General features: G+C 40.2%; 1 protein-coding gene and 1 pseudogene across 11 annotated transcripts in view; both read left to right on the top strand.

The window, feature by feature from the left end:
• Sfmbt1 (Scm-like with four mbt domains 1) overlaps positions 1 to 27,160 on the top strand; it is a 107,873-nt gene that overhangs the window by 64,490 nt on the left and 16,223 nt on the right. For 9 of the 11 annotated variants that reach the window (NM_019460.2, XM_011245121.3, XM_030247889.1 and 6 more), the window contains 10 exons: positions 4,605 to 4,851; positions 5,363 to 5,451; positions 6,476 to 6,577; positions 8,119 to 8,269; positions 11,396 to 11,478; positions 16,988 to 17,114; positions 18,238 to 18,351; positions 20,403 to 20,445; positions 22,520 to 22,581; positions 23,194 to 23,333. In NM_019460.2, the coding sequence (NP_062333.1) occupies positions 4,605 to 4,851; positions 5,363 to 5,451; positions 6,476 to 6,577; positions 8,119 to 8,269; positions 11,396 to 11,478; positions 16,988 to 17,114; positions 18,238 to 18,351; positions 20,403 to 20,445; positions 22,520 to 22,581; positions 23,194 to 23,333 (1,158 nt within the window). The other 2 variants (XM_006519290.1, XM_011245122.3) reach the window with 2 other exon arrangements.
• On the top strand, positions 24,868 to 26,062 carry Gm15667 (predicted gene 15667; annotated as a pseudogene).

The raw sequence follows: 27,160 nt of genomic DNA on the forward strand, positions 1-27,160 counted from the left end.
TAGGATTAAAGATGTGCACCACCATGCCCAGCTTATGACTTTATTTTTGTTATGTATGTGTCTGAGTATGGGTTTGTACACATGGGTATGAGTGCCTGTTGAGGCCAGGATTGCACATTAGATCCCCTGGAGCTGGAGATACAGGCAGTTGTGAGCCATGTGACCTGGGTATTGGGAACTCAGGTTGTATTAGTCAGGGTTCTCTAGAGTCACAGAACTTACGGATAGTCTCTAGTTAGTAAAGGAATTTATTGATAACTTACAGTCGGCAGCCCAATTCCTTACAATTGTTCAGTCGCAGCTGTGAATGGAAATCCAAGGATCTAGCAGTTACTCAGTCTCACACGGCAAGCAGGCGAAGGAGCAAGAGCAAGAGCTAGACTCCCTTCTTCCAATGTCCTTATATTGTCTCCAGCAGAAGGTGTAGCCCAGATTAAGGTGTGTTCCACCACACCTTTAATCCCAGATGAAAGGAGTAGCCCAGATTAAAGGTGTGTTCCTTAAACTCGGAGATTCAATCTTCTGGAATCCATAGCCACTATGGCTCAAGATCTTCAAACCAAGATCCAGATAAGGATCTCCAAGCCTCCAGATAAGGGTCACTGGTGAGCCTTCCAATTCCGAATTGTAGTTCATTCCAAATATTGTCAAGTTGACAACCAGGAATAGCCACTACAATCCACCCCTTGTCAACTTGACACAAATAATATCTCATGTTCACATGAAACAATAACAAGGTTGTAAATACGCCTAACATGATATAACTATCCCTCGTACAATCGCAAACGCATTAGTAAATTTACAATGGGCATTCATATTACTTTATAATCCTCGTTTCTGCAACTGGTTACGTGGCCTTAATTGGTATTTATAACTACCTTCCTCTACTACCCATTCTGTATTTCCTTTACCTTCAGCCAGCACCTCAGCAGGTCTTGGCTCTTTTCCTGGAGGATTGACCCATACCTTCATTCCTGATGGGTCTGCGTCCTTTGTCATCCTGCTTGGATTAGGCTGTTGTAGTTTCCCATTGACTTTAATCACAGGACATGGTAGTACTAAGAGACGCCCTAAGGGATCTCCTGCACTCCAGACATAATCTTGCTTACCACCATTGTGAAGAGGTAATCCAATTTCCCCATGGTAATCTGGATCTATCACCCCTCCTAACACTGTTATTCCTTTTTTAGCCTGTTGGTTTAAGGGCATTAGAAGCCCAAAATGACCAGGGGGAAGTCTGAGCTTCCAGTTCAATGAAATGTTTGTTGTAGCTCCTGGTAGGAGCACTCCCCTCTCTGGAGCCAAAACTTCTAAGCCAGCAGAACCTAGAGTTATGGGGACAGGAAGCAAAAATTTTCCTAGAGGGTCACTAGGAGTGATAGTAAGTGGAACTATTCCGTTTTCCACCCCTTGATTCCTGGACCCATGAATCCTGGCTATGGGTGAAACTGTACCATATATTGAGCGCTGATTCAAAGCATATACTGCCTTCTGAAGAACTCTGCCCCAGCCTTCCAAGCTGTTACCACCTAATTGGCGCTGTAACTGCGTCTTCAAAAGGCCATTCCATCTTTCTATCAGCCCAGCTGCTTCAGGATGATGGGGAATGTGGTAAGACCAGTGAATTCCATGATCGTGGGCCCACTGTCGTACTTCTCTGGCTGTGAAATGAGTTCCTTGGTCAGAAGCAATACTGTGTGGAATACCATGACGATAGATAAGGCATTCTGTCAGTCCGTTAATGGTGGTTTTAGCAGAGGCATTACGTGCAGGAAAGGCAAATCCATAACCAGAATAAGTATCTACTCCAGTAAGAACAAAACGCTGTCCTTTCCACGAAGGAAGTGGTCCAATGTAGTCAACCTGCCACCAGGTTGCTGGCTGGTCACCTCGAGGAATGGTGCCATATCTGGGGCTCAGTGTTGGTTTCTGCTGTTGGCAGATCTGGCAATCAGCAGCAGCTGTAGCCAGGTCAGCCTTGGTGAGTGGAAGCCCGTGTTGCTGAGCCCAAGCATAACCTCCATCTCGACCACCATGACCACTTTGTTCATGTGCCCATTGAGCAATGACAGGGATGGCTGGGGAGAGAGGCTGACTGTCCACAGAACGGGTCATCTTATCCACTTGATTATTGAACTCCTCCTCGGCTGAAGTCACCTTTTGGTGAGCATTTACATGGGACACAAATATCTTCACATCCTTTGCCCATTTGGAGAGATCTATCCACATACTTCTTCCCCAGATGTCTTTCTCACCAATTTTCCAATTGTGATCTTTCCAAGTCCCTGACCATCCAGCCAATCCATTGGCTACAGCCCATGAGTCAGTGAATAATCGTACATCTGGCCACTTCTTCTTACAAACAAACTGTAATACCATGTGTACTGCCCGAAGTTCTGCCCACTGTGAAGATTTCCCTTCACCTGTGTCTTTCAAGGTTGTCCCAGAAAGGGGTTGTAATGCTGCAGCTGTCCACTTCTGGGTGGTGCCTGCATAACGTGCAGAGCCATCAGTAAACCAGGCTCTAGTCTTCTCCTCTTCGGTCAGTTGATCATAGGGTTTCTATTCCTGCACAAACATCATGACCAAGAAACAAGTTGGGGAGGAAAGGGTTTATTCGGCTTACACTTCCATACTGCTGTTCATCACCAAGGAAGCCAGGACTGGAACTCAAGCAGGTCAGGAAGCAGGAGCTGATGCAGAGGCCATGGAGGGATGTTCTTTACTGGCTTGCCTCACCTGGCTTGCTCAGCCTGCTTTCTTATAGAACCAAGACTACCAGCCCTGAGATGGTCCCACCCACAAGGGGCCTTTCCCCCTTGATCACTAATTGAGAAAATGCCTTACAGTTGGATCTCATGGAGGCATTTCCTCAACTGAAGCTCCTTTCATTCATCATTTTTTCCACAGATACTAAGAGCAGCCAGCCAGTAAAATCATTTTTCGATTTTTTCCCCATCTTGTAGAAAGCTTTGTGCACTGAATCACCTAATTCATTAAGAAAATCAAGGGCATTAGCTTCTTTAAGTTCGGAATATAGTTTCAACCATGGGTCTTCAAAATTCTCTGAGCTCCCAGGAGGGAGAGAATCTGGAGAGGTTTCAATAGTTGAAAGTGCTGGTGGATCAACAAGCCAATTCCAGAATTTTAAAAGATTCATCCTTGTACTTCTGTTACTCTAGAACCACTCCTGGTACCAACTTCTGTATTAGTCAGGGTTCTCTAGAGTCACAGAACTTACGGATAGTCTCTAGTTAGTAAAGGAATTTATTGATAACTTACAGTCGGCAGCCCAATTCCTTACAATTGTTCAGTCGCAGCTGTGAATGGAAATCCAAGGATCTAGCAGTTACTCAGTCTCACACGGCAAGCAGGCGAAGGAGCAAGAGCAAGAGCTAGACTCCCTTCTTCCAATGTCCTTATATTGTCTCCAGCAGAAGGTGTAGCCCAGATTAAGGTGTGTTCCACCACACCTTTAATCCCAGATGAAAGGAGTAGCCCAGATTAAAGGTGTGTTCCTTAAACTCGGAGATTCAATCTTCTGGAATCCATAGCCACTATGGCTCAAGATCTTCAAACCAAGATCCAGATAAGGATCTCCAAGCCTCCAGATAAGGGTCACTGGTGAGCCTTCCAATTCCGAATTGTAGTTCATTCCAAATATTGTCAAGTTGACAACCAGGAATAGCCACTACACAGGTCCTCTGCGAGACACACTCCTAACTGTTGAGTTACTCATCCAGCCTGTAAATGTTCCCTTCCCGTCCCTGTAGCCAGAAGTATTTACTGCCTTCACAAGACCATTGTGAAATGGGCGGGGAAAAAAAAAAATCAGAAACAAGTAAAATCTCATCAAAAGTGAATATGTTATCTCACTTTATGCAGTTTACTTAAATGCAAAGTCCTAAGAACAGAATAAAAGGTAGTGTGGAAGCTTGCATCTGCTCTGATAAAAATAGATCTGTGATCTAATAAGTGCAAAACAGGATGTATTTTGAAAAAAAAGATAAAAAAGAACCAGAACCATGAGAAGCAGAAATCAATTCTGACTTATGTGTAGTATATAGACCAAGTATTTACTGTGATCATTTTAGGTCTTTAGGATTATAAAAGAGAGTAAGTGTGCTTGATTTTCTTTTTAATGGTGATCAAATTTGCTTTCACAATCAGAGACAAAATTCCATTTTAAAAATTAAGTAAATTAAGACAGGCAGTGTTGGCACATGCTTTTAATCCCAGCACTCAGAGGCAGGTAGATCTCAGTGAGTTCGAGACCACCCTGATCTATGCAGCAAGTTCCAAGATAATCAAGGCTACACAGAGAAACACTGCCTTGAAAAACAAGAAAATGTATAGATACTAAATGAAATAATAATCTAGAGATACTTGTTAAAACTTCATTGTGTCACAGGTTAAAGTTTTCTTTATGGCAAACATATTAATATCATCCAGAAGTGATATTGTGGGAGGCTATCTGTAGACAATGTAATTTAGTGCCAATGTTTGGGGATGAGTAAAACAATGTTAAAATTAGTTTGACAAAAGGTTAGAACTTGACTTTTAAAAAGAAACTAACCTTTTCAATTTCATATTTTAACCTACAGCTCCGTAATGGAAGGAATCCTTTAGATCTCATTGCTCCAGGGTCCAAACTAGAATGCCAGGATTTTCGGGACTCTTTAAGCACTTGGCTTGTTACTGTTGTGGAGAACATTGGGGGACGGTTGAAGCTGCGGTATGAAGGCCTTGAGAGCCGTGACGGTTTTGAACACTGGTTGTATTACTTAGATCCATTTCTTCATCACATTGGTTGGGCTGCTCAGCAAGGATGTGACCTTCAGCCCCCATTAGGTAAGGAGGAAAAGCGCTTTCCTATCAACTTCTATGATTGCTTTTTATTAATACCTATGAGGCTGAAATGTATTCTATATATAATGAAAACCTTTCTTAATTCACATAAAGTATTTCATATTTATACAAAATATAAGTGTACATATTTATTTGATTTTGTTATTACACTTATAATTTAGCATACATATGATTTTATACCTCAGACTTTTCCTCTGACCAATATTTGATGCTCACTAGCGTTTATTACTAAGTAATCCAGTTTGAGAATTTATTGTATTATTTCATGTGCCACAGCAATACTTCTACTCTTACTTTATATTTTAACAAATTTTAATTTTCTGGCCTCCTAAACAGAGTCCAGTACTGAGATTAAGGTATACATTCATCTGAATGAAGGTGGTGTGGATAGTAGAAAGTCCTTCTGCTTATGTGAACTCTCGCTCGCTCGCTCTCAGAAAGTGAACTGTGTATAGGTTTCTCCTGTTAAAACATGCTGTTTTTCTCACTAAAGCCATCAAACATCTGAAGAGTGAAGCTGACTGGCAAGAGATTTTGGCCAAAGTGAAAGAGGAAGAGCCATTACCCTCTTACTTATTTAAGGTAAGAACAGAAACTCATGAACAATACTGATTTCCCCTTACAGTAGAGAATGGCGACCAGGGGAGGTAAGGAATGAGAACCGGTCCCTAGAGACAGGGGTGCTGTAGCTCTGCTGTGGAAGGAAGGAAGGAAGGGTCGCACTGCAGGGACTATGCAGGGTCACCCTGGGTTTCTCTGCAGATTCTCTTCAAGCTATTTGAATGTTTTCCTCTCTAGTGTTTTGGTTTGGTTTTTTGAGACAGGGTTTCTCTGTGTAGCCCTGGCTGTTCTGGAACTCACTCTGTAGACCAGGCTGGTCACTAACTGAAAAGATCTGCCTGCCTCTGCTTCATGAGTGCTGGGATTAAAGGCGTGCGCCACCACCCCACCATTCAGCTTTCTGTTTTCTAGTCTTATGTACATATCTGTAGCTAGTTTAGAAATAAATTGGATTTTTCTTTCAGATGTCCATTATATACCAAATATAGAGAGGAATACTTTCTATGAGTCGTCATCATCATCATCATCATCATCATCATCGTTGTTATTCTGAATAGATTTTCCCAGGGGGGAAATTCAGGATTTACCATTAACAATAGTGTTATTTTAATTAACTAGATTACCTTTCTTGTTGCTGTGATGAAACATTGGAGACAAAGCAACCTAAGGAGTGAAGGGTTTAGTTGGGCCATTGTTTGAAGGGACGTAGAGCATCATAGCTGGGGAAGCTTGAAGTGTCTGCTTACAATGTACATGCAGGCTGGAAGCAAAGGGGAACGAATGCTGGTACTGAGCTCATTTGTGCCATTTCAGATTCAGTCTAGGACCATAGTTCATAGGGTGATAGTCTCCATGTTCACAGTATATCTCTTCCCTCCTTGGTTAAACCTCTCTGGAAATTCCCCAAAGGCATATCCGGAAGCATGCCACCGAGCAGTTCTATATTCAGTCTCATGGCAGTGGAGATTCATTATCAGAAACATGCAACTATATATAAGTATAAATTAATTCAGCTGTACTATAGTCTTTGTTGTATACATTTCAGGATAAGCAAGTTATTGGAACCCATGAATTTTCTATAAACATGAAGTTGGAAGCTGTGGACCCGTGGTCTCCTTTTGGGATTTCTCCTGCAACGATTGCTAAGGTGAAGTGGGAGTAATTAATTATTCTTCTGGAAAGAATTGCTATCAGGATGACTAGTTGAGGAAATTACGGTGGATTTACCTTTAAGCTATACTGATACTATTCATTGTAAAGCAGAATCACTTCTGTATGTTTGTGCTGTTTTGTACAATTTGTGTGTGTGTGCCCTTTCTGTTTCAGAGCTTAGTAGTCCTGTGCAACCAAGGCAGAGCAGAGTCAGGGCATCAAAGTAGTAGAGGGAATGTTGTTTAGGGCAAGTCTTACTTTGTACAACTAAAAAGTGTTTGACTGGCCTGCAGGCTGTGGGCTTTATAAAGCATGAATCCAGTCAGTGCCATCACTTATCTAACCAGGGGCAAACAGAGAGACCTGTGGGAATCACAGAATTGGCATCATCAGTAGGATAGCTGCAGCTGTGTGTCCAGAATCAGACTTTAATCTCTCTAGCCGCTGATAAAATGAAGACTCTTTAAGAGTAACCACAGCAGCTGACCACACTGTCAAGGCACAGTTACTGAGGTACTGTGGAATAGATAGCATTTTGGTTCAGGTCTAGAGCAGAAGTCTATTTAGTGGAAGTAGAGCCCAAGGTGGATTATAACTATGTGGGAATAGTTACCAAGAGTCTTGTCTGACTTGAGATTTGCATTTTCTTTGACTAGTGGAAGATTATTCCTAGAGCCATGAGGGATTTTTGAACCTGTCCTAAAGACCTTTGGAACCTTGAGAAATGATTCAGTGGTTGAGAGCAGTTCTGCTTTTAACAGAGAACCAGTTACTTCCTAGCATCTATACAGTGTAGCTCATAACCACTCAGGATTGCAGCTTCTTCTCCGCACATGCACCCTATGGCATGTAGACACACACACATGAACGCAATGAAATACAGACAGATCTTTAAGACACAGAGACAGAAACAGAGAGTGAGACTTCAGACTAAGACCTTCCAACCTTGTCTGGAGTCTGGAGAGTGCAGGCTGCTTAGGTTCCAGAGGAATTCGTTAATTCTCATTCTGCCATTTGAACTTAGTCTAGTAATGGAGTTGACCCCTTGCTAAGCTTAAACTAACTTTTGCTTTGAAACAAATAACTTGGCTTGAGTCAAGTTTGCACTTTCTTGACTATGTAACCTGGGCAAATTACTTTACCTTTCTTTGAATTAATTTCGTTTATCTAAATAATGGAATTGAAAATGGCACCTCCCTCATTAGATTGTTACAAAAAGTAAAACTGAGTAAATACTGAAAGACATTTAACTAAAATAGTACCTGATCTAAAACTAACATTTATTGAATATTTCAATAGTCCATTGTGAATGTAAATGAACTTATATAACATGTTTGATTGTGCTAAGGAAAGTACAAATATGTATGTGTTAGATATGTTTGTGTGCATATATATATATATATATACATATATATATATATATATAAATAGAGAGAGAGAGAGCGCATATGTTTGTGTGTGTGTGTGTGTGTGTGTGTGTGTGTATGTGTATAGCACACATAAGCCACTTGTCGGTTTCATCTGTTGATTACACAGGTGTTTGATGATAAGTACTTTCTAGTGGAAATGGATGACCTTCGGCCAGAAGACCATACAAGGCGATCATTTGTGTGCCATGCTAACAGTCCTGGTATCTTTCCTGTGCAGTGGAGTCTAAAGAATGGTTTACATATCAATCCTCCTCCAGGTATGGAGTTGAGTTCTTCCATGTTGTTTCTCAAAATTATTATTATCATTATTAATTGTGTAGGGTCTCACTGTGTAGCAGAGTGTGTGTACTCACTATATGACACTTGATGCCCTTAAATTCCTAATCTACCAGTCTTAGCCCTTGAAATATGTGTTGGATGGCATTGCCAAGATTTTTTTTTATACCTTCTGTCTTGAGTATCTTGGAGGTCCAAAATAAGATAAATGAGATCTGGATTCTAATATTTTTATTTAGAAAGGGTCTTATTTTGTAGCTCTGGTTGGCCTGGAACTTACTATATATACCAGGCTAGCCTTGAACTCACAGAGCTCCACCTGTCTCTGCCTCCTGAGTGCTGTGATTAAAGGCATGCACCACCATGCCCAGCTTATTATGCAGTATTTGAAGTCATAAGCTAGTAAAGTGTCAGTATGTATTTTTCTCACTGTTTGACATGTATCTGTATAGCCAGGTAGAAGGATGTGTTCAAGCCTGGATTCTGTTCTGGTTCCCTTGTTTGTTCCGTTTAGAATCTGTTGGGAGGTCACAGAGGGGTAACTGTGCCCAGTTTGATTCTCTGTTGCTGTGATAAGCTGTGGACCAAAAACAGCTTTGGAGAGGAATGGGTTTATTTCATCTTATACTTAAAACCCATCACTGAAAGAAGTTGATGCTGGAACTTGAGGCAGGAACTGAAGTAGCGACTCTAAAGGAATTGTGCTTAGCTTTGCTTCTTATGGCTTGTTCAGACTGCTTTCTTATACAGCCCAGGACCACCTGTCCAGAGGTAGCAGTGCCCACAGTAGGCTGGGCCTTCCTATATCAATCACAAATCAAGAAAATGCCTTACAGACCCCCCCCTCAGGACAGCCTGATGGAGGCAATCCCTCTATTTCCAGATATGTCTGTGTTTCTGTTGACAAAAATGAATTAGCACAGTAGGCTTGATAAACACTGAGCATTTAAATCTGGCTTCTTAGGGCCAGAGCTAGAAGGTGGATGATTGCCTTGTAATGGAGGTGACTAATCAGGGAATTTATGATCAGGATCTAAATGGGTAACAGCTCGTTTTACTTGTTCTTGTAACTTTGTGAAATATGGTATTTGACCTTCTGATTAAAGCACTGAAGTATCGTTTCACTACATTTGGCTGGAACTTTTAGTATTTTAAACTTGTAGTTTCTGGAAAATGTCAGATGTTTATTTGCTTCTCTCTTCTTAGCAAAGCAGATTGTTTTGACGTCGTAGGTATTTGGTAAGCAAGGCTCCACTTGGAGGGTAACGGTGGGACATTGCGTTGGCTCATAACGGCCTCCACCCGGCCTTCATTCAGTTAATAAACATTTATCACTGTTTGCTGTGAACATGAATGCATCACTGAGGAGGTAGAGACGGGATCATCTAGCCTTTCCAGAGCTGTGTGGGAGGAAACACGCACAGGGCTTCCCAGGTTCTCTCCCTTCAGTGAGCAGAGCACAGGGACACCTGGTGGGAAGGTGTGCTATTGAACACTTAAACTAAGAACGTGTTGCTTTGTAGGAAATCTCAGGATATATCAAGTTCTTTATACTGCTTGCTACCTTTGGATGAACAGGTAGGAAATGAGTATTAAAGGTACAGGAGTTTTAGGCATACTGTAGACAGCCAGTTGACCTTGTAACAGAGGGGAAATAGCGAGTTATGTAAATGAAAATGACATGGGGGCTTTGAGAGAAGGCCCAGTGGCTAAGTGCATTTGCTGCTTCTGCCACAGTCCAAAGGCCTGTTCTCAGTGTCCATCTCAGGGCTCAGCGCCGCCTACAACTCTCGTTCTACAGCTACCAGCACATGTGTGAATACATCCACACATATATGTATACACTTATACATATATAAAAATAAAAATATTTAAGAAAGAAACATGTCAGAGAATGATGTTTTGTCAGGAAGTGAGACTGGATCAGAGGAAGAGCTGAGGCCCTTGTTGGAGCAGAAAAGAGACTATTGCCTGTAGGAAGGCACAGGTCGGGTAGCCTGTGATTAAGCTCTGAGACAGAACAATTTAGACAAAGTGGACCTCAACCACACAGTTCCTCCCCCACAGATGGGGCTGAGTCAGACACTAGTTTTCTGCCAAGATCCTTGATAGATTGCTGAAGTAGAGTTGTTTCTTTTAGTCTGAGTAGAATTTATGATTCAGATTATATAAGAGCATTTAGAGTTTTAAAATGTTTTCTTAACTGACACATTATATGCATTTTTGGAGGACAGGTTAGCATTTTAACAGATTCAACGTATAATGATCAGGTTGTAGTAATAGACATATCTGTCAGATAAAATGTTATTTCTTTGTATTGTGAGCAGTCAGAATCCTTGCTACTAGTTTTTTAGTAGATGTGGATTAGTAATTTTAGGTGTTTAGTTCATTTTTGTCACCCATAATTATCCTAGCTTAGTAGAGACATTAGAAATTATTTCTCATATCCAGCTGCACCCCTGTGCTCACTATCTTCTTCATCCCTAAGAATATTAGACACACTCTGTAGTACAGGAATCTAGAAACAGTATTATATCAGGGTGTGGTGGTATATGCCTGCAATCCTAGACCTTGGAAGTGGACGATGCAGGAGGGTCAAAGTTCAAGGTCATCCTTGGCTATTTGAGTTCCAAAATAGTTTGAGTTACATGAGATCCTGTCTTTAAAAAAAAAAAAAAAGTCATTATATATTGGTATTAGCTAAGACATTAGCCTTATCAAGAAAAAGTCCTCAGTAATTAAAAGTCCTAATAAAATCAATAATGTTGAATTTCTATATAAAAAATAAAGTCTGTATAACTTTTTTTAAACTCTTGGCAAATTGCCAGTAACTAGCCATATAATAATACTGCTCAAAAATACCTAGTTTGAATTTTGGAAATTTAAACACTTATTTCTTGTATTTTGTTATATAATTATAATTTGCCCAAGTTATTCTGTTTCATAAAATTAATTGTAATAGTCCTGGGTTCAGTTTCCTAGCAGGAAGAATGTATCAAGTGCCCCTCCACATTGATCACAGTGGCATGAGGAGTTTGAGCTGACACCTTGGCAGAGCTAGAGCCAGCAGGCACTGGGTGTGAGTCGTTGCTCTTCTGTCTCTGTAGGCTTCCGGAGCCAGGACTTTGACTGGGCCGACTACCTCAAGCAGTGTGGGGCTGAAGCTGCTCCCCAGAAGTGCTTCCCGCAGGTGAGACCCCTTAGTGACCTGCTCCAGGCTGGGGTTGTGGTGCTGTCGTGTTTCCTATGATTGTTACTCTAAAGTCAGTTAGCTCACTTAACTCAATAACCACCTGTTGATCATAAGACAGTCCCTAAGAAAAACACATTCACTGCATAAGGTAGTTTGCTAAATATAATAGTTTTACAAGTTTATATATTTTATTTTTTCTTGTTAGGTAAGGTCATGTGCATTTGAAATTTTATTTCAAAATTTAGTGGCTCAATAATATCAAAACTGTTAATATTAGAGAATGGCTACATTTATTTAAAAATACTTCTATCCCAACAATACAACAGCATGTTTAAAAAGGCCAAATAGTTAGGGCATCACTCTTCAGTTAGATATGGTGGTACACACTTATAATGCCAGTTCTCAACCTGTGAGTCACAACCCTTTTGTGGGTGAGATGACCCTTTTACATATCATATGACCCACATATCAGATATCCTGCCTACAAGTATTTATATAATGATTCATAACAAGCAAAATTATAGTTATGAATTATTGAAGTATTAACAAAAATAATTTTATGACTGGGTGTCCCCACAACATGAGAAAATGTATTAAAGGGTTGCAGCGTTAGGAAGGCTGAGAACCATGTTCAAGAGGCCGAGGCAGGAGAGGATTACTAGTGCAGGGCCATCAGGGTACAGAGTAAGTCCTAGATTATCTTGGGCAGTGTGGCAAGACTTTGTCTCAAAAAAAAAGGAGAGCCGGGCGTGGTGGCGCACGCCTTTAGTCCCAGCACTCGGGAGGCAGAGGCAGGCAGATTTCTGAGTTTGAGGCCAGCCTGGTCTTCAAAGTGAGTGCCAGGACAGCCAGGGCTACACAGAGAAACCCTGTCTCGAAAAACCAAAAAAAAAAAAAAAAAAAAAAAAAAAAAAAAGGAGTAAAACAAAGCAGGCGGATAGCTGCTGGGTATGGTGATGTGTACCTGTAATTCCAGCACTTGGGAGGCTGAGGCAGTAGGATTGCCATGGACCAGACAGGCTCACCTTAACAAAATCTTATCTCAAAAATAACCCTCTGGCTGCGCTTATGCTGTTTGCCTTTAATCCCAGCCTCCAGCAGCTGGGTCTCTGTAAGTTTGAGGCCAACTTGGTCTATATAGGCCATCCAGGTCTACAATAGTAAGATTCTGTCCAGTCATTCAATTAATTAAACAAAACAATAGTTAGGAGAACCTAGTAGCAATAAAAACTGAGAATATAGAACAATGCTTATCTTGTTCCTTTGCAAGCCCTGTCCTGGAACTTACTGTCATGTCCAAAAGAAACTCTGTGGTGCCTATTAGTATACCAAAGTGCATGGTGGCCTCTGTAGCTCTTCTCAGCAAAGCCTCCCACCTTAAAGGCGGTCAGCAGGGCTTCCCTTCCTTCAGCTCCTCATGCCTTTATAATCCTGTGGATTGGCCTTTGACTGGTCACTCGCTTGGCTCCATTTCTCTGGTCTCTCTCCTTTGCCTGGACTCCCTTTGTCTTCCTCCCTCTCTCTGTCTCTCTGTCTCTCTGTCTCTCTCTCTCTCTCTCCCTCTCTCTCTCTCTCCACCTCTCTCCCTCTCATGGTCCGATCCAGCCTGTGGGCCATGTTCAGTCTAGTGCTCTCTTCCTGCTCTGGACTCTTCCAGATGCCTCTAGCTCTACTCTAAAGCTACAATAAATATGTGCCCCTCAACCATAACTTGGAGAGGTCATGTCCTCAGTTTATACAGTGACCACAATAGATTTTTCTTTTACTGAAATTCTTGTATTTGTGTAAGAATTATTTTCAAAATAATACAATGCAGTCTTTTGAGGTGTTAATTTTGGACACTTATGTTGATGACATTATAGTAAACGAACAGTTAACTGTTTTATGTTACCTTCCCTTCCGCCTTAGCCATCACTGTTTAGTTGTGATGAAGTTTTGGCTGAGGTTTTGAATTATGTGCATGCAAACATTAACAGGTGACTGCTGCAGGATTTTATGATTGTTTCCTTTTTTAAACATTTGTCTTTATAGTTGCTGTTTATAATTATGTTAATAATTGCTGTTTTGACCCTGTTTGGCTAATGTTCTTTGTGTTTGATGTTAGTTCTTTTCATACTGTCTGGTAGCTTCTTGTTACTAATAACACAGTCAGTCCAGTCAGAGGATCATGTTTCCTAATACTTTTCTCTCCCAGGACAGGCTGCGTTTGAGGCTTACCTAGTAGTTTTGTTACTGTCACGTGGTGTGTGTGTCTGTGTGTGTGTGTGTGTGTGTGTGTGTGTGTGTGTGTGTGTGTGTGTGAGAAAGAGACATGTGCACATGCAAAGGCTAGAGGGTGATGTTGGGTGTCTCCTTGCATCTCTCCACATTTCTAAACTGTAGGGTCCGTCACTGAACTTGAAGCTTTCTATTTCTAAAAGGCTGACTCATGGCCAGAGAGCCTGTGGCATCACTTGGCTTTCCACACTATGCACCAAAAAATGTAATTTTGGCATTACAGGGATCTACTATATTACTATATAGTACTTATTATAGGGTCTCTCTATCTAGCTTTTTACATAAGTATGGAGGATTTGAACTCAGGTCCTCCTGCTTTCATAGAAAATGCTATTACCTGTTTAGACACCTCTCGGGCCTCTTGTATGGTTGTTTTGACAGAGCCTGTTATTGTTTAGTAGCTTCCTAAAACATGGATATAAGGGCCATGAATTTTTTTTGTTGTTGGTTTTTCAAGACAGAGTTTCTCTGTATAGCCCTGGGTAAATTTTAATAAGCACTATATAGTAATTTTCATTCTATGGACATATTCATAGTTTAGCTTAATATGAAAGTTAGGTTGGATGTACTTCAGTATTTTAACAATACTACACACTTGTCTAACGTCTAGTGTTTTGGAAATTGAAAGGCAATTTTTACTTGTGACTTTTGTATATGAACCTGCCTTTCTTTGTAGAAAGTTACAGGTGCATCTCTGAGTTTGAGGTTAGCCTGGTCTATAGATTGAGTTCCAGGACAGCCACCGCTACACAAGGAAAACCTGTCTCAAAAAATACCTAAATAAATAGTCTTTGTTTTTATTTGATGTGTCTGAATATTTTGTTTGTGCACACGCAGTGCCCTCAGAGGCTGATCCCAGGAGGTTGAGATGGAGGTGGCAGTGAGCCACCAAGAGGACTCTGGCACCAAACCTGGGCCCTCTCCAGAGTAGCAAGTGCCCTTAACCTCTAAATCATTTCTCCAAACCCAACTTTTTAAAATTTACCGCACTACATTTTCTTGTTTTTTGAGAACTATTTCTTTGAATAGTTCTTTATTTTGTTTTGTTTTGTTGAGATGGAGTCTCACTGACTAGATAGGGTCTCTCTATTTCTGGCTGACCTGGAACTCACTATGTAGACTTACAGGCTTTGAACTCAGATCTCCCTGCCTGCCTCTGCCTCCTGGGCACTGTGATTAAAGGCATGTGCTGCCACACCCAGCTCTAATCACTCTTTAGTTTAATGGCGCACTGTTCTTTAAGTGTGACTAGATCTTGTCTCCCGGAAGATGTTAATTAATACCACGACTGGTTGGAAGGTTTCCTTGCGTGTTCTCTGCTTTCTTCAGTTGTTGGTTTTGTCAGTAGATTTTATATTCTTAAATATGTGATCATTCTGGGTTGCTGCTTGTATTTTAAAATGGGGAACTAAGACAAAAACTTATTAGAAACTTTGAGCATGTTTGAATGAGGCTTGTCAACATTGGTTCTTCCTACAGAATGGGATCTGGCTGGCCATTTATTGAAAAAGAAAACTCTAAATGTATGTCTTTATAGGTTAGCCTATTACTGTAAAAGATTTTTTTGTCCCCTGTCTGATATATAGTGGCTACGGCTGGGCCTTCACTACATATACACACCTTAAAATTTGTTTGTGTCCTCCTGCCCAAAGATCTTGTATTTTATCTTTTCCAGAAAATAAATCTCACTTTCTGTAGGGAAGGGAAAGACACAATTACCCTGAGGTATGTAATAGTATATAATACCATAATGTAAATGCATTCAAAATGTCTCTAACAAATTCTTCCTGTCAAAAATAAATAAAAAGAAAAGAAATGAAAGAAAAAGGTTTTCCAAGCATGAAGGTACACATCTGCAATTCCAATGCTCTAGGGGGCTGAGGCAGGAGGATTGATGTAGATGTGAGGCCAGCCATTTCTAAGTATAAGACCCCATCTCAAAAAAAGTTTTGTTTTTAATTGAGACAGACAGACAGGGAATGTAGAATGTAGCTCATTATCATTTTAGTGTGCTTTCTTAACATGCATGGATCTCTGAGTAAGGTCCTCAAAGCAGTATGAACAAGGTATGATGTGCATTGCTGCAGTCCCAGCACATGGAGGTAGAAGTAAGAGGATCAGGAAGAAAGGTCACACCTTTGCATGCAGCAAGAGTCAGAGGTTAGCCTGGGCTACACAAGACCTAGCTGAAACAAAACAGAAGAAACATGCAAATCAGTCCGTCCTTATTTGGGCTACTTCTCCTGTGCCTCCCATTGTGTTAGTCCTGCTTCTAACAGTTCTTAGCTTTCTTCACTGCCATCTTGTGTGTATCAACCTTTGTTAGGCTGAGTTTCCTCTCTTGTTATGTGCGTTAAGGTTTTCCTGTTGTGAACAGACACCGTGACCAAGGCAAGTCTTATAAGGACAGCGTTTAATTGGGGATGCTTACAGGTTCAGAACTTCAGTCCTTTATCATCAAGACAGATGTACGGCAGCATCCAGACAGGCATGGGGCAGGAGGAGCTGAGAGTTCTACATCTTCACCTGAAGGCCACTAGGAGAAGACTGGCTTCTAGGCAGCTAGGATGGGGGTCTTAGAGCACACCTCCACAGTGACACACTTCCTCCAACATGGCCACACCTATTCCAACAAGGGCACACCTACAAATAGCATCACTCCCTGGTCCAAGCATATTCAAACCACCACAGCATCCTACTAGGTTATGGTTTTATTTTTAAATTTATTTATTTTGTGTGTGCATGTGTACATGTGCAAATGTTGTGGCACACATATGGAGATCAACTTGTAGAAGTTGGTTTTCAACGTCCGCCATATAGGTTCTGGGTATCAAAAAAGTACCTTTTGCTCACTGAGTCCATTGATATAGCCCTAGGTTTATACCCTTAAAAACCAACAATTCTTTCTGAGTTATCAGGAAGGAAAACAACTAAGTCTTAAAATTTGTTTCCTTCTATTTGTAGTATTTTTTTTTATCCTGACTACCCTTATGATACATATTAAAGGATATACTGGTGCCCTCTAAGAGAAAAGGGGAGCCAAATGTGGTTGAAAGACATTTGATCAGGGACATGTGCTTCTTTGAAAACAAAACAGAACAAAATATGCTTGTTGCTTTAATGCAGACACGGGGATTTAATACTGCTTACAAAACATACCAGTTGAGCACATGAGTTAATGCTAAGTATTAATCTACTTAATGCATTTGATTCATTGATTTTCTTCTAGTCAATTTCTGAGCACCAGTTTAAGGAGAACATGAAACTGGAGGCAGTGAACCCTCTTTTCCCTGAAGAAGTGTGCATTGCCACCGTTACTGCAGTGAGAGGCTCGTACCTGTGGCTCCAGCTAGAAGGTAAAGTGCCAGCCCTGACGAATTCCCTGTAGCCACTCCTCTGTCTCTCCTGCTCACTCCTGTAGTGTAGCTTGCTAGGTGGACTTGTTGAATAGTAATCTAATTTAAATTTAAGAATATAAGCTAAAGTTTTACCTTTTGTCCTGGGCTTTTAAGTTGTAAGAAATGAAAGCAGCTGAAAGCTCTTTAAAGTCCTTTATTTTCATAAGGGCAAATCAATATAATATATATTTTGGTATTACCAAAATACATTAGTGTAACATTAATTGCCTCACTTATTGAAAAGGTAACATTGTGTTTGTCTCAAGACAGTAGAACCAGGTAGTGTGTAGACAAACTTGAATTGTCTGTCTTAATGTAATATTTAGTGATTGAACAGGTTTGTGGATGAAGCTATTTAAGTGTTCAATGCTGCCACTATTGTATGTGGCCTGTTTTCTTCATCCTGCTGCCAAATGGTATCTAAAAGATGCCTTCCGTCTCTGATTTGTAGAACTGATATCAGATATGCAGATATCAAGGACAGCACTTACTGCAGACATCCGTGGAACATCTGCCATGCAATTTTGCAAATCTTTTCCTGATTTGTATTCCTTGTTCGATATTAAGGTTTAGTCCAAGAATGCAAGACATTAGTTCTGGTAGTTCAAGTAAACTTGACAATTTGCCTTCTTACTCTTGTTATTGCAAGGAAATGACTGATACTTGTTAGTCATATGAATGACACCAGTCATAGCTCCAGTTGCTTCTTTGCTGTTTCTTTGCTAAAGTTCACTTGTATATACTTCCTTCTTGGTTATTATAAGTTATATATAAAAGGTAACTTATTTTTTCATAATATTTATATAACATAAAATATGTGACTTCCATGAGAGATTATTTAAGAGACTTGTGCCTATATTATTATAATATGGTATAAAAAGCAATGTATAGGACTAGACATGGTTGTGTATGCCTATAATTCCAACACTTAGGAGGCTACGGTATAGGAATCACTTATTTCAAAGCTAGCTTGTGAGACCCAGTCCTTAAAGCTAAACAAAGCACACACACATACACTCGCAAAAAAGCTTATAAAAGAAGCTTTTTAATATGTCAAAAAATTGTTTTCTTATTCTGACAGGTTCTAAGAAGCCTGTACCCGAATTTATTGTAAGTGCAGAGTCGATGAATATATTTCCTTTGGGCTGGTGTGAAACCAATGGCCATCCTCTCAGTACTCCTCGCCGGGCACGAGGTACCTGTCTATTTTTGGATTAGAAGATTGGTTATTAAGTGATGTCTTGCATAGGTGCTTCCAATTAGGGTGAATATAAACATTTCAGAGAAAAACAAAATGATAATTATATTTTTGTATATGTAGGCAGTTATTTATTGCAACAAACTTTTATTAGCTTAGAAGTCTGGGCTAAACTTAGGTGATCTTTATTTTTCACAGGATTCCACCAGGGCAGGAATCATCATCTTAGGGTTTGACTTGAGGAGAATCTCCCCAAGTTTACTCAAATGATTACTAGCAAGTGTCTTAGTCCATTCTGGTTTTGATAACAAGATTCTGTAAAATAATACCTATTATCACTGGAGTAAGAAGTCCAGGTAATAAGGTGTTAGCATATATGAGGATCTTTTTTGTTTGTTTGTTTCCTAGACAAGGCCCTCTTTTTTCATTTTTAGGCTTAAAACATTTTATCATGTATTTGAATGTTTTGCCTGGATGTATATTTTGCATCATGTGGGTGCCTGAGGCTCCCAGAGGTCAAAACAAGGCATCAGAATCTCTGCAACTGGAGTTTTGATGGTCGTGAACTGCCATGTTGGGGCTGGAAAATAAACCAGGGTCTCCTGTGAGAGCAGCAAGTGCTCTCAACGCCTGAGCCGTCTCTCCAGCCCAGAGACGGTCTTGCTGGGCGTTCACGTGCGAAAACAGACTGCTTACTCTCTGGAGCATCATGAAATTCTACCTTCATCATCTAATCACCTACCAAATACTTCACCTCCTAATTAAGCTTCAGAATTAATTTGAGAGTACAGACCATAGCAGCAGGAATTCATCTCCATGGGCTATTGAACTGAGGAACTTCATTTTTTGCTGGGCATTGGCTGAAGTTCTTTGCTAATTGGATCTTTTCATAGGGCAACTCAAAAACTGGCATTTGGCTTCTATTGGAATTAGGTAGCCTATTATCTTTTGTTTTGTTTTTGTTTCGTTTGTTTTCTTTTTTTGCCTTGTATGTATGCCTTGCACAGAAAAGAGAGGGCACCAGATTGAATTATAGATGGTTGTGAGCCACTATGTGGTTGCTGGGAATTGAACTCAGGACCTCTGGAAGAGCAGCCAGTGCTCTTAACCTCTGAGACATCTCTCCAGGTCACCTATTATCTTTTGTTTGTATTTTACTATTTATTTTTAGCTAGGGTCAAGGTATGAAGACCAGGGGGGTCCTTGGATTTAGATTAGTCTACCTCTGCTTCCTAAGTCCTCTGTATAAGAACAAGTATTAATTGCGGAACTATCTCTCCAGCCCCCTTGCTCTTTTTTAATTATGTTTTTTACATTTATTATATGTATTTGTGTTTATGATGTATATACAAATACACTGCATGGTGATGGAAGTCAGAGAACAACTTGTGGGAGTTGATTCTTTCTCCACCAAGTGGCTACTGTGAATCAAACTCAGATTGTCAGACTTAGTGGCAAGCACCCTTATCCACTGAGCCATCTTGTTGGCCCTTAATTGTCTTTTAATACCAGGCTTTAAAGTTTAATGTATTCCAATGTAATTCCTTTGTCACCTCTGTTCTTTGTGTCATATTTAAAGGTATCTACATATTTAGTGCTGTAAACGTTTTCTCGTATGTAAGAATCTTGAAGTTTTATCTCTGTGTTTTAGTAATTTCCTTTCATTTTTATAAGTGATGTAAGTTAAGAGTCTAGCTTTACACATATGGATGTTGTATTTCTCTAGTACTGTGTTGAGACTTTCTGCTTTCTGATCCTAGGGTGCTGGTCTGATCAGCCTTCCTTTCCAGTATCTGTTTTTTTGCTGGAAAGAATTTTATTCATTGATTAGCCTAGTGATCTTTGAAAATATTCTGGTTTTTTTTTTAAGAACCCAGAAAAAATGTTCTTCAGTTAGAATGTTGACACTTAAAGATTAATTTAAAAGTACTTGTAGTTATTTACATACAACCAGGTATCAAAAGTGCTGATTAGCGGGGCGTGGTTAAAAGTGTGAGCCTTTGTCTTCATCTTTAAATTTTTTTGACATTTGCTTTCTCTTCTTATAGGGCATAAACTGAGGAAAATCGCAGTGGTTCAACCAGAAAAACAGTAAGTAATATAATAGATGTCTAACAGTTCAGGTTAAATTTAGACTACTTAGGGGGAAAATAACTATTTAAGGGAATATATCTCCTTTGTGTTATTTTCTCAGATGGAAGCATAAACTTTTAAGTCAAATTTGGTAGCTTAAATACTTGTTTCAGTATACGCCTTTCCTAAAACTGCATTATAAAGTTAGGCATGGTGGTGTACACCTATAATCTTAGCTACTTTAAAGGCTGATCAGAGGATCATCAAGGTAGGCTTGGTTTGTATACTGAGTTCCAGACTAGCCTGGGTTATGTAGTAAAACCCTCTATACAAAAAGGGCAAATATATCAAGATGTTTCCCAAAATAAAATTTTTTTAAGCTTTTAGATACTAAAGGCAATTAAAATAAATAAAGAAAATATTTGTGAAAGAAAAGCAAGAATTGTTAAGTCAGGGAATGATTCATCACAGTATCCTGATGTACAGAAGAGCAACTGGAAAAGAAAAGCTACATCCCTCCTTTAAACCCATCAGAAAATTCTTTGTAGCACACTCTTACAGTCTTTAAGAAGCAGTCAGGGGGTGTAGTATCTTATATCTTAAAAATAAAGAAGTCTCTATGTTTAATTTCAAATTTTATATTCTATATTGTCTCATAAGCTGCCATAACAAAATTACCACAGACTGGGTGATTACCACGGACTGGGTGATGTAAGCCACAGAAGCTAATTCTCTCATGCTCTTAAGCTAGGAATTGTCAGATGAGAATGGCAGTTGGTATGATTCCTTGTAAGGCCTTGCATCCTGGAGTTCCAATGGACAGCTTCTAGCTGGGGCTTCACAACAGTGAAGAACTTTCCCTGCCTTCTTCCTGTCTTTGTCTTTCCTCCTCTTATAAGGATATTAGATGATCTTACTCTTAGAATCTAAGTTCTAAGTAAGTCTTAATTATCTCCTAAAAGCCTGACCTTCATGTACAGTTACATTGATGGTTATATAAATAAATGAATTTTATAATTTTAATAAATGAATTTTGAGGTATACAGTCCCATTTGTAGCCACTTTTGCAATAACCTAGTAAATAATTTGTAGCTACTTTGTGGCTATGTAGGTAATAAAACTGCTAATAGAAGAAAAGTGAAAGGCCATACAGTTTTACCCCTGATGCATAAGTGAGATAGCAACAATAACTTCTTAGTTGCTAAGTTCAAACCAAAGTTTCAGTAGTGAAGCATTCCAAAATATCGTATAATATTTCAAGGATCTCTCCATGTAGAATGCACCTCTAGTGTTTTATTAATTATATGTATACATACTGACAGAAGACTGTATAAGAAATGTTTCTGAGAGGTTGAGGAGATGTCTCAATTGGCAAAATTCTTGCTGACCAAGTATGAAGACCTGCCTGAGTTTGGTCCCCAGAACCCAAATAAAAAGCTAAGCATGATGGTGTACTTGGAATGCCAGTGTTAGGCAGACAGTGACAAGCAGAGACCCTGGGACTTGCTAGCCTGTCAGTCTAGCTGAATTGGTCATCTCAGGTTCTCAAAAAAAATGTGATATCTCAGTTGACCTCTGGCCTCTATACCCAGTGTATATCAACATACCTGCATATCCACAAGAAATGTTTTTATTGTATGATTTGAACAAAATGAATCATTTATTTAAGAATCTCACAGAAAGTCAGGCATGATGATATATGCTTGTAATACCAGCATACAGGAAGCTGAGGTAGGATGATCACCATGAGTTTGAGGCCATCTTGGGCTACATAGTGAGTACTGGATCAGCCAGAGATATTTATGGAGCCTCTGTTTCAAACAACAACAACCAAAATCCTACAAGAAGCTTTTATATTTTATAATACAGTTTTGTAATTTTTGAACATATAGTATCACATGTCTAGAGATTCTTGGCTTGTTGTCCTATGCATGGTTTTAAAATCAGTTTCTACTTAAAAAAATAATATATTATGGTTGAAGAGCATTCTATTTTGGGTTTGTAAGTTGCCACATTCACTTTTTTGAAGGAAACTTTGAAGGAAATTGCTTTGCTGGCAATTTCACAATTTTCCTTTGTTTTCTGAACCCAGAATACTGTCTTCAAGAACTGTCCACGAGGGCCTGAAGAATCAGCTGAACTCTACCCACTCAGGTATAGTATGTGTGACATAACTCTAGGCCAACTAGAGCTACATAGTGACTCTTATTTCGAAATAAAGTAAACAAATCTCCTGTACATTTGAAATGTCAATTAAGGTGGGGCTTAGGAGTCAGACTGTGAGTCTGGTTCATTTTCAGCATTTATCCCTAGGAGTACTATAGAATAGATCACTCAACAGTTGATTTTGAAGGACTAGAAAAGAAATAATTGGTCATCAAGTCTGGTGAGTTTATGGAGTAGGTAGGTCCTCCACTTTATCAGTAGAAGTGTGGGGCTCTAGATTTGTGTCACATTACCCAAGAATTAATGAACATATATAGTTCTGAATAGTGATAAGCCTTGTAAGCTAGCATAAAGTAAATATAAGATATTTAAGAACATTCTATGTTAAGCTTCAAAATACGTATTTCCATGGCTAGAAATATGTAGCTCAATGCTTGCATGGCATGCGCAAGTCCACCTACACACAGGCATACACACACAATGTAACTTTAAAGCTAATCATATAATAGCATATGTGCCACTTGCCAACCCCAGCTCATCTTTGGAAACATGGAGTAGACAGTGAATGAATGCTTTGAATTCTTATTTCTTCATTCCTAGTGATGATCAATGGAAAATACTGTTGTCCAAAGATATACTTCAACCACCGTTGCTTCTCAGGGCCATATCTTAATAAAGGAAGAATTGCTGAGCTGCCTCAATGTGTGGGACCTGGGAACTGCGTTCTGGTACTTAGAGAGGTAAGACTGTGACCTAGGGCAGAACTTGGAAGGTAAACTGAGTGTCCTAGGCTCATTCATGCAGAGAGTGTACCATTGATGTAACAACCATAGGTTCCAATCAAAATAACTTAACTGTTCTAAGGTATAGTTAGCCATGGCAGATGCGATTCTAAGACTTCAGATAGTGCCTAGAAGTGTGAAAACTACCAAGCCTTTAGATTCTATGTCTTTTTTGTTTCTTGTATGTATTGTATTAATATTTTTTTTTCTTATAACAAGATACCTGAAGGAGGTTAGTTAGGAACAAAAGATTTGGTACATAGTGTTGGAGGCTGAAAAGTTCAAGACTAAATGGTCCTTATCAGTTTGACTTCTGTTAAAGATCTTGTCTGGGTCAAATTTTTGAAAACTATATGTGTAAGGAAGAATAATGCTGCCAAATCAGAAATGTGAGAGCAACTGGAGCCCTACTGTCCCCTTTGAGGTCATGGTTCTAATTTTTCTAACGACCTCTAGGTTTTTTTGTTTTGTTTTGTTTTGTTTTTAAATATTTTTATTAGGTATTTTCCTCATTTACATTCCCAATGCTATCCCAAAAGTCCCCCATACCCTCCCCCCCACTCTCCTACCCATCCACTCCCACTTTTTGGCCCTGGCATTCCCCTGTACTGGGGCGTATAAAGTTTATGTGTCCAATGGGCCTCTCTTTCCACTGATGGCCGACTAGGCCATCTTTTGATACATATGCAGCTAGAGTCAAGAGCTCCGGGGTACTGGTTAGTTCATAATGTTGTTCCACCTATAGGGTTGCAGACCCCTTTAGCTCCTTGGGTAATTTCTCTAGCTCCTCCATTGGGGGCCCTGTGATCCATCCAATAGCTGACTGTGAGCATCCACTTCTGTGTTTGCTGGGCCCCGGCATAGTCTCAAGAGAGAGCTATATCTGGGTCCTTTCAGCCAAATCTTGCTAGTGTATGCAATGGTGTCAGCATTTGGATGCTGATTATGGGATGGATCCCCGGATATGGCAGTCTCTACATGGTCCATCCTTAAGTCACAGCTCCAAACTGTGTCTCTGTAACTCCTTCCATGGGTGTTTTGTTCCCAAATCTAAGGAGGGGCAAAGTGTCCACACTTTGGTCTTCGTTCTTCTTGAGTTTCATGCGTTTAGGAAATTGTATCTTATATCTTGGGTATCCTAAGTTTCTGGGCTAATATCCACTTACAGTGAGTACCTATTGTGTGAGTTCCTTTGTGATTGGGTTACCTCACTCAGGATGATACCCTCCAGGTCCATCCATTTGCCTAGGAATTTCATAAATTCATTCTTTTTAATAGCTGAGTAGTACTCCATTGTGTAAATGTACCACATTTTCTGTATCCATTCCTCTGTTGAGGGGCATCTGGGTTCTTTACAGCTTCTGGCTATTATAGATAAGGCTGCTATGAACATAGTGGAGCATGTGTAAGGACCTCTAGTTTTATTGAGGTTTTAGCTCCTGGTGGATGGCCTATGAGCTATCTTTGGATCTGCGAATGAAAGACACACATGAGACCTGTGCAGAGGTGGTGGGGAGCGTGTCTGTTGGCTTTGAGCTACTCTCAAAGTGTGGTGTCCCACTAGGCTGTGGCGGAGCCTCTGGAAGGAAGCTGGGAGCTTTACAGCTTCAGTAAAGGCCAGTAGCGGTTACAGCAACCTGGAATCATGAGTGACATCAGCAAGTAGACTATGGCGAATGGGAACCCTGTTCTGCTTCCCAAAGTGGAAGTGCTCACGGATCAGGGAAGTCTGCGTGGCATACACCTGCAAGGGTCTCACTCCAAGGCGTTCTAGATCAAAGTCAAGGTCCAGATCTGAATCTAGGTCTAGATCCAGAAGAAGTTCTAGAAGGTCACGGTCACCACCAGGATCTCGCTAGCATAGATGATCCTGGAGCAGGTCTTACAGCCAAGATGATCACAGGCGCCATAACCACAGCCACAGCCATTCTCCCATGTCTGCTCGAAGGTGTCACGTTGGGAACCGGGCAAATCCCGACTGCAACTGTTGTCTTGGAGTATTTGGGTTGAGCTTATACACCACAGAAAGAGATCTAAGAGAAGTATTCTCTAAATATGGCCCCATTGCTGATTTGTCTATTGAATATGACCAGCAGTCTAGACGTTCAAGAGGATTTGCCTTTGTATATTTTGAAAATGTAGATGAGGCCAAAGAAGCTAAAGAACGTGCCAGTGGAATGGACCTTGATGGGCGATGAATTAGGGTCGCTTTCTCTTTATCAAAAAGGCCCCATACCCCAACACCAGGAGACACACTTATGGCAGGTCACACCGCCCGCCGAGACTGTTGTAACAGAGGATAGGATTGGGGATATGATGACCAGGACTGTTACAGCAGACCAAACGGAGGGGCAGGGGCAGGGGCAGGGGCAGGGGCAGGGACAGGGACAGGAGGAGGAGGAAGGAGAGCAGCTCAATACAGAGATCAGATTTACAGAAAATGGTCGGTCACCTCCTTACTACAGTCGTGGAGGAAACAAGTCAAAGATGAAGACTTTCTGAAACCTGCCATAGAGCTGGAATATTGTTTGTGGACAATATTTTCTATTGTCTCCTGTTTAAAAAGTGAACAGTGCCTATGAAGTTAGGTGACTTTTACACCTTTTATGGTGACTACTTTGGTGGAGTTGAAATGCTGTTTTCATTCTGCATTCGTGTAGTTCGGTGCTTTGTTCCAAGTTAAGTGTTTTCAGAAAAGTATGTTTTGCATGTGCTTTTTTACAGTCCAAATTCTGAGTGCTGAGAAGTTTCTATTATACAAAACTCCTTTTAAAAGGGTTTTTAAAAACTGAATCCAAGGTATTGTGAAGATGGAAGCCTGTGTGTAAAATGCTACCAGACGGCAAAAAGCAACAATCAGCAAGTTTAATGTTTACTTTTCTCTCTAAATACCAGTGCTTAGCCAGAACCAGTCTTAGCAGTAAAAAAATTAAAAATTAAGTAAAAATCATTTTCTTTCAGGAGTCCATGAAGCTTGACATATTCAATATACCTGCGTGTTAAAAATATGCTATAACTCTGTACGTCTAGTATTAGAACAAAAATCTTTCCATATGACAAGTGTTTAATACTTACATTAATGTGGCTGTGTCAGCCTTTATGTAATCTGTATTATATATAGCAGGGAATAAGAGCTACAAATATACGCCTTTAAAAGGCTGTTTCTTAAGGCTGTTACAAGGAGATAATGGTATTTCAACTAATGATCAGCAAGTGACAATACTTTCCACCACAGGTGGACTCTTGTTCTCTAGCGTTTAGACTATATGAAAACACTGGGTGTTTCAAAGTGTGGAATGAGAGAAGAGACACCACACCTGTGTCATGGATGAAGACTGCCTGTTCATTTTTTAAATATGATCTTTCAGGTCCTTTGCTTACCAAAGGAGGCCCAATTCAAATGTTTTAAGAACTATTTAAATAAACACAGAAAAATTTAAAAAAAAAAAAAGGAAAGAAAGACAAACACACACATTAGCTTATTTTTAAAATGTCTTGGCTACCTCAAAGGCTGGGCACTCCTAAACCATCCCCTGCTACCCCAAGCCCAATCAGGGAAGTGGCCAGTGGCCACTTACCCAAATTTTTAATGGCTGGTTGGCTCTCCTGCAGTTCTCCTCTTCCATCTCCCACTGCAGCCTGGTGACCCTGTCTGTGTCTCTTCCCCCTGCATCCTAGTGCAACTGTAAGGGTCCCGCCCTTTCTCCCATTGCCCAGTCATTGGCCACTGGCATCTTTATTGATCGATCAAAAAACAGTTGGGGACAAGGACCTTTAGCAGCTTA

This window comes from Mus musculus, chromosome 14 (genome assembly GCF_000001635.26).
Source record: "Mus musculus strain C57BL/6J chromosome 14, GRCm38.p6 C57BL/6J".
Taxonomy (NCBI): domain Eukaryota; kingdom Metazoa; phylum Chordata; class Mammalia; order Rodentia; family Muridae; genus Mus; species Mus musculus.